The sequence below is a fragment of the Bos mutus genome, chromosome X (assembly GCF_027580195.1).
Source record: "Bos mutus isolate GX-2022 chromosome X, NWIPB_WYAK_1.1, whole genome shotgun sequence".
NCBI lineage: Eukaryota > Metazoa > Chordata > Mammalia > Artiodactyla > Bovidae > Bos > Bos mutus.
Genome location: NC_091646.1, coordinates 69,460,038 through 69,472,829, shown reverse-complemented (window position 1 = coordinate 69,472,829; position 12,792 = coordinate 69,460,038). Strand labels below are relative to the sequence as shown.

General features: G+C 38.2%; 1 protein-coding gene across 5 annotated transcripts in view; it reads left to right on the top strand.

The window, feature by feature from the left end:
* Positions 1 to 12,792, top strand: part of PHKA1 (phosphorylase kinase regulatory subunit alpha 1) — a 172,293-nt gene that overhangs the window by 85,862 nt on the left and 73,639 nt on the right. For all 5 annotated transcript variants that reach the window (XM_005899619.3, XM_005899618.3, XM_005899617.3 and 2 more), the window contains exons 15-16: positions 11,229 to 11,338; positions 12,313 to 12,457. In XM_005899619.3, the coding sequence (XP_005899681.1) occupies positions 11,229 to 11,338; positions 12,313 to 12,457 (255 nt within the window). The remainder of the gene's footprint in view (positions 1 to 11,228; positions 11,339 to 12,312; positions 12,458 to 12,792) is intronic.

The window sequence follows — 12,792 nt, the reverse complement described above, 5'->3', positions numbered from 1 at the left end:
TCCATAGAACTGAAGGTCACTTATAAATTACTGAGAGAAAATAACTTCCATACTATAATTCTATATCCAGTGAAAATATCCTTCATAAATAAAGGTGATGCTAAGGCATGTTCAGTTCAGTACAGTTCAGTTTAATTGCTCAGTCGTGTCCAACTCTTTGCGACCCCATGGATTGCAGCATGCCAGTCTTCCCTGTCCATCACCAACTCCCAGAACCTATTCAAACTCATGTTCATTGAGTCGGTGATGCCATCCAATCATCTCATCCTCTCTGGTCCCCTTCTCCTCCTGCCTTCAATCATTCCCAGCATCAGGGTCTTTTCCAATGAGTCAGTTCTTCACATCAGGTAGCCAAAGTATTGGAGCTTCAGTAACAGCATCAGTCCTTCCAAAGAATATTCAGGAATGATTCCTTTAGGATGGACTGGTTGGATCTCCTTGATGGACTGGTTGGATCTGCTTGCTGTCTAACGGACTCTCAAGAGTCTTCTCCAACACCACAGTTCAAAAGCATCAATTCTTCAGCGCTCAGCTTTCTTTATAGTCCAACTCTCACATCCATACATGACTACTGGAAAAACCATAGCTTTGACTAGATGGACTTTTGTTGGCAAAGTAATGTCTGCTTTTTAATATGCTGTCTAGGTTGATCATAGCTTTTTTCCCAAGAAGCAAGCGTCTTTTAATTTCATGGCTGCAGTCACCATCTGCAGTGATTTTGGAGCCCAAGAAAATAAAGTCTGCCACTGTTGCCACTGTTTCCCCATCTATTTGCCATGAAGTAATGGGAACAGATGCCATGATCTTACTTTTCTGAATGTTGAGTTTTAAGCCAACTTTTTCACTCTCCTCTTTCACTTTCATCAAGAGGCTCTTTAGTTCTTCTTCACTTTCTGCCATAAGTGTGGCATCATCTGCATATCTGAGGTTATTGATATTTCTCCTGGCAATCTTGATTCCAGCTTGTGCTTCATCCAGTCAAGCATTTCTCATGATGTACTCTGCATATAAGTTAAATAAGCAGGATGACATTATACAGCCTTGACATACTCCTTTCCCAATTTGGAACCAGTCTGTTGTTCCATGTCCAGTTATAACTGTTGCTTCTTGACCTGCACACAGATGTCTCAGGAGGTAGGTCAGGTGGTCTGGTATTCCCATCTCTTGAAGAATTTTCCACAGTTTATTGTGATCCACACAGTCAAAGGCTTTGGCATAGTCAATAAAGCAGAAGTAGATGTTTTTCTGGAACTCTCTTGCTTTTTTCAGTGATCCAACATGTTGGCAATTTGATCTCTGGTTCCTTTGCCTTTTCTAAATCCAACTTAAACATCTGGAATTTCACAGTTCACGTACTGTTGAAGCCTGGCTTGGAGAATTTTGAGCATTACTTTGCTAGTGTGTGAGATGAGTGCAATTGTGTTTTGAATATTCTTTGGCATTGCCTTTCTTTGGGATTGGAATGAAAACTGACCTTTTCCAGTCCTGAGGCCACTGCTGAGTTTTCCAAATTTGTTGGCATATTAAGTGTAGCACTTTAACAGCATCATATTTTAGTATTCGAAATAGTTCAGATGCAATTCTATCACCTCCACTAGCTTTGTTTGTAGTGATGCTTCCTAATGCCCACTTGACTTTGCATTCCAGGATGTCTGGCTCTAGGTGAGTGATCACACCATCGTGATTATCTGGGTCATGAAGATCTTTTTTGTATAGTTCTTCTGTGTATTCTTGCTACCTCTTCTTAATATCTTCTGCTTCTGTTAGGTCCGTACCATTTCTGTGCTTTATTGTGCCCATCTTTGCATGAAATGTTCCCTTGGTATCTCTAATTTTCTTGAAGAGATCTCTAGTCTTTCCCATTCTATTATTTTCCTCTATTTCTTTGCATTGATCACTGAGGAAGACTTTCTTATCTCTCCTTGCTATTCTTTGGAACTCTGCAGTCAAATAGGTGTATCTTTCCTTTTCTCCTTTGCCTTTCACTTCTCTTCTTTTCTCAGGTATTTATAAGCCCTCCTCAGACAACCATTTTGCCATTTTGCCTTTCTTTTTCTTGGGGATGGTCTTGATCACTGCCTCCTGTACAGTGTTATGAACCTCCATCCATAGTTCTTCAGGCACTGTCTATCAGATCCAATCCCTTGAATCTATTTGTCACTTCACTGTTAATTGTAAGGGATTTGATTTTTGTCATACCTGAATGGTCTAGTGGTTTTCCCTGCTTTCTTCAATTTGAGTCTGAATTTGGCAGTAAAGGCATGTTCAGATAAGTAAAAACTGAGAATGTATCATTAGCAGACTCACACTGAAAGAAACATTAAAGTTAACTCTGGCAGAAGAACAGTGATCACAGACAGAAGAAAGAGAAATGGAAAGTGTAAATATAAAAGACTGTTGACTATCTAAAACAACACTAATAACAATACTTTATGGATAAAATAAAAGTAGAAATGAAGTAAATGACAGAAATAGTAATAAATAAATAAAAGGCAGGATGTGAATGAAGTCTGCTGTAAGATTCTTGCATTGGGTTTCCCTGATAGCTCAGCTGGTAAATAATCCACCTGCAACGCAGGAGACCTCAGTTCAATTCCTGGGTTGGGAAGATCCCCTGGAGAAAGGATAGGCTACCCAGTGTTGTATTCTTGGGCTTCCCTTGTGGCTTAGCTGGTAAATAAACCACCGCAATGTGGGAGACCTGGGTTGGGAAGGTCCCCTGGAGAAGTGAAAGGCTACCCACTCCAGTATTCTGGTCTGGAGAATTTCATAGACTGTATAGTCCATGGAGTCTCAAAGAGTCGGACATGACTGAGCAACTTTTTAAAAAATGGACTGTTTGAAGCAACACTAATAATAATACTTTATGGATAAAATTAAAGTAGAGATTAAATAAATGACAGAAATAGTAATAAATAAATAAAAGGCAGAATGTGAATGAAGTCTGTTGTAAGATTCTTGCATCATTCAAGAAGTGGTAAAAGCACTAATTTAACATAGACTCTAATCAGTCAAGGATGTATGCTTCACTCTCTAGGGCAATTTTACTCAAGCAGGAGTCATGACATAATTAAGCCCTACAGAAAATGTTTTTTTTTTTTTTTTCCATTCTCCCAAGGGTGATGGACCCTAGTTTCATTTTAAATACAAGGAAGATAAGTTAATATATTCAATGAATATTTAGAGAATTAAATCTCTGGTGGAATCTAGTTGAGAAGAGCTTCTCTGTAGTAACTATTAAATGAATAGTAAAAGACTTTCTTAACAATTTGATGTAGGGGAAATGATAACAAGAAAATTCTTATTTAATCCAAAGCAAGGCAAAAAAAGAGAAATAAGGAATAATAAATGAGACAAATGGAAATCAAGAAGTAGTATGTAAGATTTAAATCCAAATATCCAGTAAATAAATATAAATGTGGTAAATGTTTCAATTAAAAGACAGAGATTGTCAAGTTGCATAATAAAGCAAAATCCAGCAACATACTACAGAAAGGAGTTTCACCTGAAAAGGACACTGGTTGAAAACAAAAGTATAGAAAACAATATGCCATGCAATAATAAATAAACTGAAGCTGGTGTAACTGTACTAATATCAGACAAAGTATACTAAAGGCAAAAAATATTAATAAAAATAATGAATAGCATTATTGTGGTAAGGTATCAGTTTAACAGGCAGCTATTAAAAAAACTGAGCATACACATTCCCTGTGCCTATCACTTCCACTACTGGGTGTATACTCAACAAAAATGCATGCATATATGCTCTGAAAGAGATGGACAAAGTGCAACAAAGAGTTAACATAACAGGAAATGCTATCCTTAGAAAAGCCTGCTTGCAAAGTTGGCCTTTGGCTGGCATCTGAAGACTCAGATTTAGGAAGGGTTTCCACCATCCCCTAACTTATAAGGATAATTTGCTCTAAGTTGAGCAAACAACATGGCTTATGCTGAATACCTGATTTTCTTCTAAGAGTCTAGAATTTTGGTGCAGGCCAGGCAGAGGGTGCTCATGTGACCAGCACTTTAAAAAACACTGGGTACTGAGTCTCTACTGCTGATAGGCAGCACTTCACACATGTTGTCACAACACGTGTGTGATGCTGGAAGAATTAAGCATGTGGTGTGTGACTACTGAGACAGGATTTTGAAAGCTTGTTCCTGGTTTCCTTTAGACTTTGCCCCATGCACATTTTTCCCTTTACTGATTTTGCCTTGTGTCTTTTTGCTATAATAAATATTAGCCCCAAGTATGACTATTTGCTGAGTCCCACGAGTCCTCCGCCTATGAGTCACATTATCACCAAATCTGGGGTGATTTTCAAGACTCCCCACATACTGCTGATGGTGGGATTGTCTGGCATGACCTTAACTCACTTAAATATGGCAAAAACATTGTTTGAGAAAAGGATGGTAGAGGATGACAAACCTGTGGTTCTGGGTATCTATGGAATTATCTGTGGTATAAAAAAGTAGTTGAGCTGCTATCTGTTGTAGGAGGTAAAAGTTACCCTATGGAATTTTAAAATGTTAGATCCAACTCCAAGAGAGTTGTCTCGAAGCATCCTCTGGCTACTTTTGGACACAATGGCTAAAGTGAGAGGGAAAAGTGCAACCTGGGTGCCTTTTGTTTTTATTTTCTCCTCCAGGCTGGAGGAAAAGGGTCCAAACATTCCCAAAGGTGAACTTAGAATGGGCCAAAGTCTTGAAAAGTTTGTGTTCTTTTTGCTCATATGTGTGTGGTGGGGGCGTGGGTGGGGGGAGTGCAGGTTGGCGGGGAGGTTAAATCACTTCCCAGTTCTTGTTGTTCAGTCCCTCAGACATGTCCAACTCTTTGTGACCCCATAGACTGCAGCAGGCCAGGCTTCCCTGTCCTTCACCATTTCCTGGAGTTTGCTCAAACTCATGTCCATTGAGTTGGTGATGCCATCCAACCATCTCATCCTCTGTCGTCTCCTTCTCCTGCCTTCAATCTTTCCCAGCATCAGGGTCTTTTCTAATGAGTCGGCTCTTCACATCAGGTGCCAAAGTACTGGAGCTTCAGCTTCAGCATCAGTCCTTCCAATGAATATTCAGGATTGATTTTCCTTAGGGTTGACTGGTTTGATTTCCTTGCAGTCTAAGGAATTCTCAAGTATCTTTTCCAAAACCACAGTTCAGAAGCATCAGTTCTTTGGCACTCAGACTTCTTTATGGTCCAACTCTCATATCCATACATGACTACTGGAAAAACCATAGCTTTGACTATATGGACCTTTGTAGGCAAAGTAATGTCTCTGCTTTTTAATATGCTGTCTAGGTTTGTCATAGCTTTTCTTCCAAGGAGCAAGTGTCTTTAAATTTTGTGGCTGCGGTCAGCATCTGCAGTGATTTTGGAGCACAAGAAAATTAAGTCTGTCACTGTTTCCATTGTTTCCCCCTCTATTGCCCCATCACTTCCCAGAGCTGGAGCAAAATTTTATAAACAAAAAATCAAAGGGAGAAAAACACTCTAGCCACTGCTGCCACAGCCTTCTACCCCCACTCCTACATTTCAACAGGGATCTCCCTGCAACTACAACAGTAAGCCTGTAAATGCTGGATTTTCTGCTCAAAGTTCGAGAAAACTTGAGCAAAGGGTGGAAAGGAGGAACTTTTAAAAATGACTTTGTATTTTGTGGCTATTGCATCTTGGTATATAATAGACACTGATGTAAAATGTTATATTCTTGTAGTCTCGTAAAGCTAGAGGGATCATTTCTATCAGGAAAAGTTGCAAAAAGAAAAAAGAACATCAATGGGATACAACTACTTTGCTTTTTGCTGCCAGTGAGCAGATTGGAATTCAAACTCTGAGTATTGGAAATAAAAACTAGTCTCCATAACTAATGATTTTTGTTATCATTTTTTTTACTATTGGAGTTTCAAGAAAAAGGAAGACAACATGAAAAGAGAGGCAGTCTTCAGATGAAAATACACTTTTTGAGTTTAGAAAGCAGTTTTTAGTTGTGAAATCAAATGTGTAACTCTTAAGAGGCTGATTTTTTTTTTCATCATCTTGTGCACATTTTTGACTGTGTTAATTTGGAATGTAAGGCACAATAAGAAGAGCCTGAGAGAGTCTTGTTTGTCACTTGGGCTTGGACTTGGACCTAAACCGTGGTTGACCAGTCCTGTACCATTTCAACTTTGCTGCTGCCTAAGAAAAGTTCTCTTGGCATCCTAAATTTACAGATTCTAATTCCGTGGATCTGACTCTCAGCTGAAACCTGATAAGGTCGCTATAGACTATTCCCACATCAGCACCAGATGTGCTGAACTGAAAGCAGGCACAGGCTAAATGAACTCTAAATGAACTATGTGAGATTTAAATGAATTCAGACTTGGATTGTTGCAGATTTGAATCGCCCTTCTTATGATCCTAAGTTGTAAAACCACCCCAGATGCTGGCTGGACCATTTGAGTTAGTTGAGTTGCAGATGGCCAAGGGAAAAGTCTTATTTTCTGATGGGACTATCTGAAATTGATCCTCTGATTGGCTGTATATTTCTAATACAAAAGCTGGTTACATTCCTGATATGATTTCTGTGAAAGCTGAAAATTTAGGGAGGGCATATGATAGGGAATGTGACATCCTCCACCATCCCTCTCAGATCAAACTCTTGATCCTTCCTGAGCCTGCATCCCTGCTGTTGATGATCATATTTGACTTCCTAGATTAGTTACAGCTTAAAATAGACTGTTAGCCTGACTCTACTCCTTCTCCTTCCCCCTGATACATAAACCTAAATAAGGCAGTATGTTTATTAAATGTAGCTGTCTGCATAAAAAGAATGATCTTTTCTAGGCTGCTCACTGGATAATTGATCAGGGTGAAAGGAATGGGAAGTATGAAAACCCAATTTTAAAACATTTGAAAATTGAGAATTTCATCTTAACCAATTCCTGGACATGATACATCTTTCCGATTAAGTTATTTTAACATGTTTGCCTTTGAAAATACTTTTAAACTCCTTACATACAACTCTTTTAGACAAAAGGTCTGTATGAGAGAAGAGGATGATTGTACAATTATAACTGCTAAATGGGACACACAGATTTTCTAACAGTGGATAAAAAACACCTGAGGAGGCATGAGTGAAGGATGAGGGCATTAATGATCTTTGATTTTTAGAACTGGAAATTCTGAAATTCCTGGAAGCTTTCCTCTTCTCCTTAATAAAAGCATGTTTTGTCTTCCCTGCTGCCGAGAGTGCTTTGATTTCAAATTGACTGCTAATCCCAGAGTTAGATCTGACAGCTAACTATGAGACAGCAGGGGATGGCTCCAGCTCCTCTACCTTCCACTCAGCACCTCCACATGTCATCCACACTTGCAAGGCAGATGAACTGGTGCCCTGAAAAAACAAAATTGTTTGGATCCAGCTACCTTCAGAAATCAGTCCCATTGAAACCAAATTCTGAACTGCGTTTTTTGGACTGGATTGGAAACACTAAGGCAGGAGGCCTCACAGTAAGAAGTTAGCCACATTAGGGATTCTGTTAACCTACTCACACTCACTAAGTCACTTCAGTCGTGTCCGACTCTGTGTGACCCCGTAGGCGGCAGCCCACCAGGCTCCCCTGTCCCTGGGATTCTCCAGGCAAGAACACCGGAGTGGGTTGCCATTTCCTTCTCCAATGCATGAAAGTGAAAAGTGAAAGTGAAGTCGCTCAGTCGTGTCCGACCCTCAGCGACCCCATGGACTGCAGCCCACCAGGCTCCTCCGTCCATGGGATTTTCCAGGCAAAAGTACTGGAGTGGGGTGCCATTGCCTTCTCTGCTGTTAACCTAAACTGCCTAATTAATGTATGTCCTACTTGGGATGCCCTAATGATTATAAATTATTTTTGTCCAATGATACTGCATGTGCCCTCTTGCATTGTACTTGTCAGTGAGCCCTGACTATTCTGGCACTGCCTCAGCTCTGGAAGGCATTCGGGTCAGCTTCAGTTTACTGACCAGGCTTGTGTTGTGCCTGGATTGATGCTGCAAGCTTTTTTTTTTTTTTTTAATGGAACCTTAAGGAGGAAACCATCTGGCTTTTGAAGGTACTTGTTTATGGTGATGGATTTGTTTTGTCTGCTCAGTATAAGACCCCTGAAGACATAACTGAGAACAATATGTCAGGTTGGTCTCACTCTGCTGTGTCGAGTCCTTATGAAAAAGACACCTTGGCCAAGAGACCAGAAGGTGGAGTTTGGAGTTTTGGTACATGCTAGGCAGAGGGTGCCTATGCTACCAGCCCCTAATAAAAACAAACACTGGATACTGAGTCTCTAATGAGCTTCCTTAGTAGACATTTCGTACATTTTGTCAAAATATGATGCTGGAGAAATTAAACATGCACTGCACAACTTCACTAGGAAGAGGACTCTTACAAGCTTGTGCCTGGTTTCCTCTGGACTTTGACCATGCACCTTTTTTCTTTGCTGATTTTGCTTTGTATCCCTTTGCTGTAATAAACCTTACCATTAGTATAGATCTATGCTGAGTTCTTTGCCAACAAAAGTCCATCTACTCAAAGCTATGGTTTTTCCAGTACTCATGTGTGGATGTGAGAGTTGGACTATAAAGAAAGCTGAGTGTAGAGGAATTGATGCTTTTGAACTGTGGTGTTGGAGAAGACTCTTGAGAGTTCCTTGGACTGCAAGGAGATCAAACCAGTCCATCCTAAAGTAAATCAGTCCTGAATATTCATTGGAAGGACTGATGTTGAAGCTGAAACCCCAATATTTGGCCACCTGATGCAAAGAACTGATTCAGTGGAAAAGACCCTGATGCTGGAAAAGATTGAAGGCAGGTGGAGAAGGGGACAACAGAAGATGAGATGGTTGGATGGCATCCCCAACTCAATGAACATGAGTTTGAGCAAGTTCCAGGAGTTGGTGATGGACAGGGAAGCCTGGTGTGCTGCAGTCCATGGGGTTGCAAAGAGTCAGACATGACTGAGTGACTGAACTGAACTCATGCTGAGTCCTGTGAATCACCAAACCTAGAAGTAATCTTTGGGAATTCTCACACAACAAGAATGTTCATAGGAACTTTAAATGATAACAAAAAACTGGAGGAAAAATTCAAATGTCTGTCAACAAGTGAATGAATAAATAACAATGCATTCATACATTGAATGTATATAGCAATGAAAAAGAATCAACTAATTCTAAGTACAATAATATGGATGAATCTTATAGACACAATGTTGAGTGAAAGAAACCAGATACAAAAACTAGATAATGTATGATGCTATTAGTATAAAGCTCAAAAATGGACAAATCATACTTACTTGTATTTGAAGTTTTAATAGTGGTTAACTTTGAGGCCTCTAGGATATTAATACCTAGGAAGGGGCACAAAAGAGGCTAATGCAGGGCTAGTAATGTTCCATATCCTGATTTGGGTTGTGTGTTTCTGTGTAAAAATTCATCAAATTTTATATTTAAGGTTCATGTGTTTAACTGCATGTATATTATACTATCAGCAATTTTGAATAAAAGCACCTAGCATCCATTGATGGATGAAAAGATAAACAAAATGTGTTATATGCATACAATGGAGTTTTATTCAGCCTTAGAAAAGGATAAAATTCTGACTATAAAATAGATGAACCTCCAGACATTATTCTAAGTGGAATAGGCCAGTCACAAAAGCATATCGTATGACTCTACATATATGAGGTATCTAGAGTAAGCAAATTCATTGAGACAGAAAGAATGGTGATTGCCAGGGACTGGGAGGAAGGGAGCCTGGGGAGTTATTGTTTAATGGTTATAGTTTCAGTTTGGGAAAATGAAAAATTTCTAAAGATGGGTGGAAGTGATAGCTGTATAACATTGCAAATGTATTTAATGTCACTGAACAGTTAAAATGGTAAATTTTATGTATATTTTACTGTGATACAATAAAAAGAAACAAAATGGAAGAAACAGTAGATAAACCTGCTTGTGATATCAATCTCAGGTAAAATGTGTGCTGCATAGAGTGGACCCTGGAATATGGCCAAAGGCATTAATAGCTCTCTGGTTCTGTCCCTAAGAGTGAAGCAACACTAAAAAGGTGGCATATTTGGTAGGTATCATACGTAGGATGAAGACGAGACAAAAATGAAATCCCTAAGAGAAATGGGTTACAGCCCCCCACCCCACAAAAAAAGAGGTACTAATTCTGTTAGTACTGATATGAAAGGATATTTAATATATATTCTGGGAAAAAAGGGTTTGAGAGCTATGTGTATCATGCTGTCCTTTGTTATAAAAGGGGAAAATGTGTGTGAATAAATGAAATATTTCCTCATAAGAGTTATTGATATTATAATTGCCTTTTGAAAGACAAAAAGAAATGCAACTGCATTTAACATAGACATCAATTATCAGATATATTCTAATTTCAGAATGCTAAACTATTAAAACAACAACATCTTATACTCAAGGAAATAAGGTGGATGTGTGTGTGAATGTGCACAGTGTGTGCACAAACATACATATGTGTACATACACACATACAAGACATTGAGACGCACAATGTGTATATTTATATTTTCATTAAAATTGTGCCTTACTTTTGTAGCTGATAGTTAAAGTCTTCCCCCTTTTTCCAGTTTTCAAAATAGCTCCTCTGCAAAGTAAATTTTACTCTAAGGGTCCACAAAATTTCCTATCAGATATAAGAATATTAAAATATCTTGATTTATTTGGATAAAATGTGTTCTCCCATTGAATAAAATGTATCAGTAGTATGCTATTGAAGGAGATCAAGATGCACTCTTATTTCACTCTTTCCAGTTTAGTTTGCCATCTTTAAACTGATGAGGTTTTTGTTCAGCTTTCTTGAAGCATAGTTTATACTGGTAAGTCTGATAATCAGAATAGCTTTTGTACTTTTCATGACCTTTAAGGAAATTCAATGTATGAATGTTGGTAATAGCATTCTATCATTCATAGAACTATTAATTTTTATATGCATTCTTATCTCATGTAGACGATTTGACTTTTTTATAAGAGCATAATTTGTTTTAAGAACACAGATAACTGCCTATTCTTTCTCTTGGAAAGCCCATGGTGCTTAGATGGCCCTGTACATGACATGGACATTAACTTTGAGACACAGAACTTATTTTGTTCAATAAGGAAGCATAAATTAATGCAAAAAATGTTTGCTGGTAGGATTTGTGCACTGAAAATATCTTGACCATTTCTCAATTCTGTATCAGGATGCAACAGTAGAATGAAACTCAGTGGAAGACCCTACAGACACATGGGTGTCCTTGGAACTTCAAAACTCTATGACATTCGGAAAACTATCTTTACCTTCACTCCCCAGGTGGGTGGAATGAGCTTTGATGTGCATTGAGATGAATGAAAATAAAAGAGAAACACTATAGAAATAAAGCATTTACTCAAGCTGGGAGAAGTGTCAGAGTTCCATGGGACCTTGCACACATTAAGCTGCTTAGTAAATATTTGTTGAGTTGGACTGAATTGATGTTGCAGCAAAGAGCTATGCCAAGTAACTGTGGCTACCGAGAGTAGTCCTTGGTATTGCAGAAGCAGTGAGTACTCTTTATTAAAGATTAAATATAATACTGTATCCTTTATAAACAAAATATAGTCTTTTTTGGTAATATTCAGCTACCAAATTAGATCTTCTATTTCTTTCTGAGATGGGCCATTTTTACATGCTTAGAAATTTTTCATATCCTCTTCTAAACAAAAATGTCAGTACTATTTTAGCCATGAGATACATTGTTTATTAGCATGATGTTTATGGGTAATATACAGTATGGGTATGGGTAATATGGGTAATATTACAGTAGCAAGCCTTATTATGTATGTGTATAGGAGTAGAAACTATTTTCTGGAAAGAAACATTAAGTTCCCCATTTGTTATCTTACATCTGAAATAGTGCACTGAAGTACAGATGAAAGAATAATGGACCAGAAATTCTCTCTCTGATTTTGCCATTTGCTAGTCATAAAACTTTGCTAATCTACTCAGTGTCTCTTGGCCTTACTTTTTGTCTATTAAAAAGGAGAAAAGCCCTCACTGGGTTGTTAGAATTAAATAAAATCATGTACTTGAAAACACTTTTTTAACTGTAGCACACTAAAAATGTCCAAGACAACTATATGTACTAATAGGCCACCAGATACTTTGGGAAGAATCAAACATTAAATTTGGAGGTATTGTTGCCTCTGTGGTATCTTATACACCTTTATGAATATATGAGTATTTAAAAATATTATTTGATAGTTATGAGATTAATTATTCTAAACCATTATTTTTCTTTTTCTTAGTTTATAGACCAGCAACAATTCTACCTGGCTCTCGACAACAACATGATAGTGGAAATGCTTAGAACAGACCTCTCCTATCTCTGTAGCCGCTGGAGAATGACAGGCCAGCCCACCATCACCTTCCCCATCTCACACAGCATGCTTGGTAAGGTTATATGAGTCAAGGAATGAATGTATTTTTGGAATAAGTTGTGTGATTAGCCCTTCAAAATCATAGTCACTGGAAAGCTGCTTTTTGTCATTTATTCTTTCAGCAGTTTGTTAAGCTTTTGTTTTGTACCAGGCACTTTTCAAAGCACTAGGCATACATGAGGTGAATACGGTAGATGAGGTTTCTACTCTTATGGAGCTTATGTTTTCGAATAAATATGTAGCAAAAAACCAATTCACAAGAATATTTCAGGTGGTTTGAGAGCTATAATTCAAGATATGTAATAGAATAATTTGTTTGGGGCTACTTTAGATAATTGGTTTCTAGGC